Source organism: Anopheles moucheti, chromosome X (genome assembly GCF_943734755.1).
Source record: "Anopheles moucheti chromosome X, idAnoMoucSN_F20_07, whole genome shotgun sequence".
NCBI lineage: Eukaryota > Metazoa > Arthropoda > Insecta > Diptera > Culicidae > Anopheles > Anopheles moucheti.
The window spans coordinates 7,117,456-7,122,656 of record NC_069142.1 but is presented as its reverse complement, the minus strand read 5'-3'; the positions used below and the strand labels follow the sequence as shown (position 1 = coordinate 7,122,656).

Here is a 5,201-nt window from a genome sequence, read left to right as displayed (position 1 = left end):
AGCGATTCACATTCACGGTGTTCGGTTCGTATAAACACCGCTAGCAATAGACCAGTGATAGAAGATCATTGGAATAGCAAACAGAACCGGGCCTGTTTGTCTACCATTTATCAGACCGAGGTACCGAGACTACATTGTCCGACTGATCCACGAAGAGGTTAGAATAGAAGTATGCTCTTCGTTTACCTTTCTCAGCTACAGTACAAATTTTAATATAAAACAAAAAATAAAAGCACTAAAAGGCACTCCGCAACGCCACTGTGCCAACACAGTTCCAATGGTGGTTCATTACCCTTTTGCAAACAGATAGCTTGAAACGATCGGTCAACTACAGGCTCTGGCAAATAACATCGAACATCTCCAGATGTGCGCTACGTTCCCACACAGAGTCGGTTCGTTGCTGTGCGATTGTGAGTCAACAGCAACAGAAAAAAAGCTTAAGTAAACAAGTATCAAAAATGTCAGCGTAACGAATTTGAAGACTTGAAATTGTCGTCAGAGCGGGGCAGGTCCATTCATAAATGTACACATGTAGGCAAGTGTCAATGAAACCTCAAGTAGTATCGAATGATGATGTGTTCTTGAGATGTATACACCCTGTGGAAGATGAGATGATGAGTGACTAGAAGTTCTCACTAATTACTGACATAATCAGGATCTTTTGAACAGATCAGATGTGCTCGATTCTTGTGACTCTTATTGGTTTCTAATTCTTGGTTTCTACCTACTTTTTGACGCTTTGCAACACCTGATGTATATGAACTCCTTAGACTTGTTTTAAGTCAAATTCTTCTTGGAAATCCCAACTAAAGGAGACAGACATTGAAGTGCTGCATTCTGATTAGTTGTGACTCACAGGGATTTTTGAAGGTTATCTAGACTCAATCTTCCATGGGATGTCTACTAACACTAGCTCAAGGCACCTGCCCCTTCTTTAGCATACGCCAGCTTAAAATAGAAATTACATAGTCGAGATTCATAATGGAAAATGATTTAAATTCTGTCTCATTTTACCACTGCTTTCCTATCCTCCCATCCTTCAGATAGCGTCACCTTCGTCCACGCCTAACCGGACCGGTCTAAAGAAGAACAGTCAAAGCTTCTTTCATCGATACATCTGTACCACCCATCCACCATTTATATGCCCATAAAGCTAGAATACGAATATCTCCTGTTGGTCACCCGTTTTTCCTCACTCCATTCTTACTTTCCCACAGCTGTCCGGTAACAGATGTGCAGGTGTGCCAACAGAACGCCACACCAGTCGCCAGCTGATTGGTCGGAGGTTAGGGAAACCCGAACGTTCGACATGGGCCGCACCTGACCTTGGCCCCAGTTCAAGCACATCTCCGTCGCATTACTTTCACGATACAGTTACATCCACTCGCGCGCACCGCGATTAGCATTTTGTGTGACAAGCGTTGGGATGTTTCAACACGGTGAGAGTCGATGACTAACCGGTCACCGATCGGACCGGCCGCCGTTAATTCATCAACTCCGCTTAGCGCGCTCGCTGCGGGGTGGTAAGTTCCAAGACGAAGAACCGGTTTCCCCCAGCCAATTGCCCTTGGTTGGTGTTGGTTTCCTAGTGTCGAAACGCTTGCCATCTTTCGTTATCACGCCGTCTTCCTTACCATTGTTGGCCCTTTGTTTTTTTTTTTTGCTTTCTTTGATATATGCAAAGTCGTTCTCGCAAAGAGTTCCCGCAGGTAGCAAAGGGTCCGGGATGATATTTGGCTGAACCTTCTGGTGGTGATCTCCGGTCTTGTGCTTTAGATCCGGTTTCTGTGATCGTGTGTCAATTGGTCAGCATCTCTTTGCCGAAATCGTCCAAAACTCCCCACCAACACTGTGCGACACGGTGGTATCGCGCGCATCCGTTCTGGACGTCTGCTCAGTTGCTGCCGGCACTCGGAGCTTGTCGCAGTGTCCGTGTTCGTTTGTTTTTTTTTTTAGCGCGTCAGTAGAGTTAGCGAGATGACTTCGACGTCACTGACGGCTGCGGCGGTGTGGTGCGTACTGCTTCTGCTGGTGCCAGCATGTCTCGGGAATTACTACTGCTTGCGGAGCCTGTGCCCGTCGGGCGATGCACACGTCGGCTGCTACTCGGAGGTGCCGTTCGGCAAGAGCTGCCAGGGCATGAAGCCACAGATCGTACCGATGACGTCGGAGCGTAAGCGAATGATCCTGCACCAGCACAACCAGCAACGGCAGCGGCTCGCGCTCGGGACACTGTCCGGCTTCGAGCAGGCCTACAGCATGCCGCAACTCTACTGGGACGACGAGCTGCAGTACCTCGCCGAGCTGAATGCCCGGTCGTGCGTGTACGCACACGATCACTGCCGCAACACGTACACCTTCCCGCGGGCCGGCCAGAACATCGCCATCATCCGGCATTTTGGGCTGAACCTGACCAAGGAGTATGTGTTCCAGTACATCATCGACCACTGGTTCAACGAGTACCCGCTCGCGACGACGTTCGTCGACCAGTATCCGACCAACTACGTCGGTCCGGAGTTCGCCCACTTCACGCAGATTGTGAACGATCGGGCGGTAAAGATGGCGTGCGGAATGGCAACCTGGGAGTTCTACAACGGCTACGTCTGGACGAACGACTATCTCGTGTGCAACTACGGCTACTCGAACGTGATCGGCGACCGCTCGTACACGAAGGGACCGGTTGCGGCCGGGTGCAAGAATGGCCGGAGTGACGTCTATCCCGGGCTCTGCCTTTAGAATACCGATTAGCCATATTGCTCTACCTGTGGTTCTTCATTCACACGATCGAAGGCGGAGATGATGAAGGTTTACCAGTCACGAACGAGCAGGTTAAGATGCTAATTTTGCAACTCCCAGCACACCACGATCTCTCCAGGAAAGTGAGCTTTGCACCGTGTGAAGCCTAACGTTCTTATCAGGTGTGACTGTCGGTTGAGCTACACGCTCATCTTCAACCACCGATCAATCAGTATGCGTGCTTTGAAACCCCTCAGCAGCCCATGTAAAGTTTGTTTGCTGTAGTCATCAAAAATCAGTTCGCTCGTGACACAGGGTGGGCGCGTGTGTCCCACCCATTCATTCATCAAACAACTGCCACGACTGCCTAATTGTGTTCGTGCAACAATCAACTAGATATTTAACCTTCTTCTATACAGGGCTAGGCTAATACGACACAGAGTGTGCTAAAAATAAAATCCATTTTATACACCTTTTTCCGCCATCCACGAGGTGAACTGGTTCGCAAAATGTGTTCTTTTCGTTCTTTTGTACGGTAAATAAATTACCTACTTAATATATGCTAAAACCATCTCCAACAATCTGTTCGAATAGGTGGGATTTTTTTGTGTTGCGTTATCCTTTAAATTCAATAATGTTCTCGGCTGCGTACGTGCGAACCGCAGCTTTAATTTTAGCTTTACGTACGCAGCCATTTTCGGGGTAGAAAGTTTTTGCGCGAGCTTCAGCCAATGGCTGCGGGCTTTTAGTCGGGTTGTGTGCAAGCGAAGCATGCAACCATGTATTTCCCTTAATTTTTGATTAATAATATCTATAGAAATTAGTCAGATGTTTTTGACTTTATTTTATTATGAATTACTATTCATTATCTCATTATTACAGCAAATAAAATTTGATGCAGAATATTTATCCAGTGAATAAGGAATTAATTTAGACATATTGCATGCAGGAGTTCAATATTCCGTAGGAACTATGGGCTAAACTTGGACAGGATATATTTTTTATTTTAAATTCTATTCATTTAAAAGTTATTTTTATTTTAAAAGAATTCATGAGCAGTATATTCCAAAAATATATTTTTGATATTTTTCCCAATACATTAGCTTTCGTCGTACTTCTATCAGAAAAGCATTTAGTGAAGCACGAAAACACCAAGCTCCGCAGCTTTTCCGCGCTTGTTTGTGTAGCTTTCCGAACCGGCGGTGCAATCGCTTTTCCCCGCCAACGAACCCTGCCCGATGGAAAACAAACTTTACCATCAAACACCGACGGGACATGCGCACACACCCGAAAAAAACCCCTGCAACGCACGACGGTTTCGTCCCATATTAAAGCGATTTGCCAACAGCTGTGAGTAAAGTGGCCCATTACGGCCGAAAGGATTCGCCTTTCCATTAAGCAGAATTTTACTACACAATAGGAAGCCGCGTTGCTGCCGACGGCTTGCGAAACTCGAGCTTAGCCCAATTGTGCGGCTCGATTATGGTTGAATGTTGCACGGCTGTATTTGTTTCATTCTTCTGCGTATTCCGTTACTTTATGGCTGACGTGACATGCGGATCATGTGAGGCATTTCGATTGATTGCGTCTAACATTTCAATGCACTGGCCTATACAGTAATTGTTCGCTTAATTTTCGCTGCAAACGGCTATTGATTGAACTGTGTGTGGGTTTTAGTTTTCCGGAAAGATAATATGTTATTACTGTTGCGCAATTAGCGAGCTAAAAACTTCAGTGATCTCTCTCAGATGGTATCGAAATTACAAGAATTGGAATTGGGTAATTTAAATATTGGTTTCCAATTTTACTAGTTAAAAATAGATGTACTAATTATTTTGAACATTTAAAGTATTTCTAACTGATTATCCTTTGTTAGATGACTTATACCCATTGTAAAACATCTAATACAGCATCGTAATAATTATACTCCTAAAGTTATGCAATACACATAACAAAATTATCGCATTGCCAAGTAAATTGTTGAAAACTTGGCAAAACTCTTTCGATGTACTGAAATGGATCATATTCTTTACTGAAATATTACATATAATCGATAAATATTAAACGGTTCATAACTTTTCACTTGAAAGTAATGTAACCTGCATGTTGGCGCCTGACTGTTATGCAATGTAATGTCAGCCGGTACGATTATCAACCAATTGACAACAATCAGCCTACATTAGCTGTCTCTTGTGACCTTTGAAACATCCACAAACACACACGTACATGTATCTACCCTATTTTTAACACGAATGTGAAAAGCCGATTATGTTCTCATATGCTAGAGAGCGAGTGCAAAAAAAAGCAACACAACCAAATAGCCCGAGGACAACTTTAACCAGCACCGATCTCGAAGGTCAAATATCTGCCATATCCTACTTCCGATGCGATACACAATCGATTTTTCTTCCCGGCCTTGCTACAGTCGGATGTTGGTGACGTTTTCGCGTGTGACCACCCTGCCG

General features: G+C 44.9%; 1 protein-coding gene across 1 annotated transcript; it reads left to right on the top strand.

The window, feature by feature from the left end:
• The first annotated feature begins 1,977 nt into the window (after positions 1 to 1,977).
• Positions 1,978 to 2,736, top strand: LOC128306547 (antigen 5 like allergen Cul n 1-like). Its single transcript, XM_053044085.1, has one exon. The coding sequence runs from the start codon at positions 1,978 to 1,980 to the stop codon at positions 2,734 to 2,736; it is 759 nt and encodes a 252-aa protein (XP_052900045.1).
• The last annotated feature ends 2,465 nt before the right edge of the window (positions 2,737 to 5,201 follow it).

Excerpts from the sequence above, each read along its gene's own strand:
- LOC128306547 (XM_053044085.1), top strand. The coding sequence starts at position 1,978 with ATGACTTCGACGTCACTGACGGCTGCGGCGGTGTGGTGCGTACTGCTT.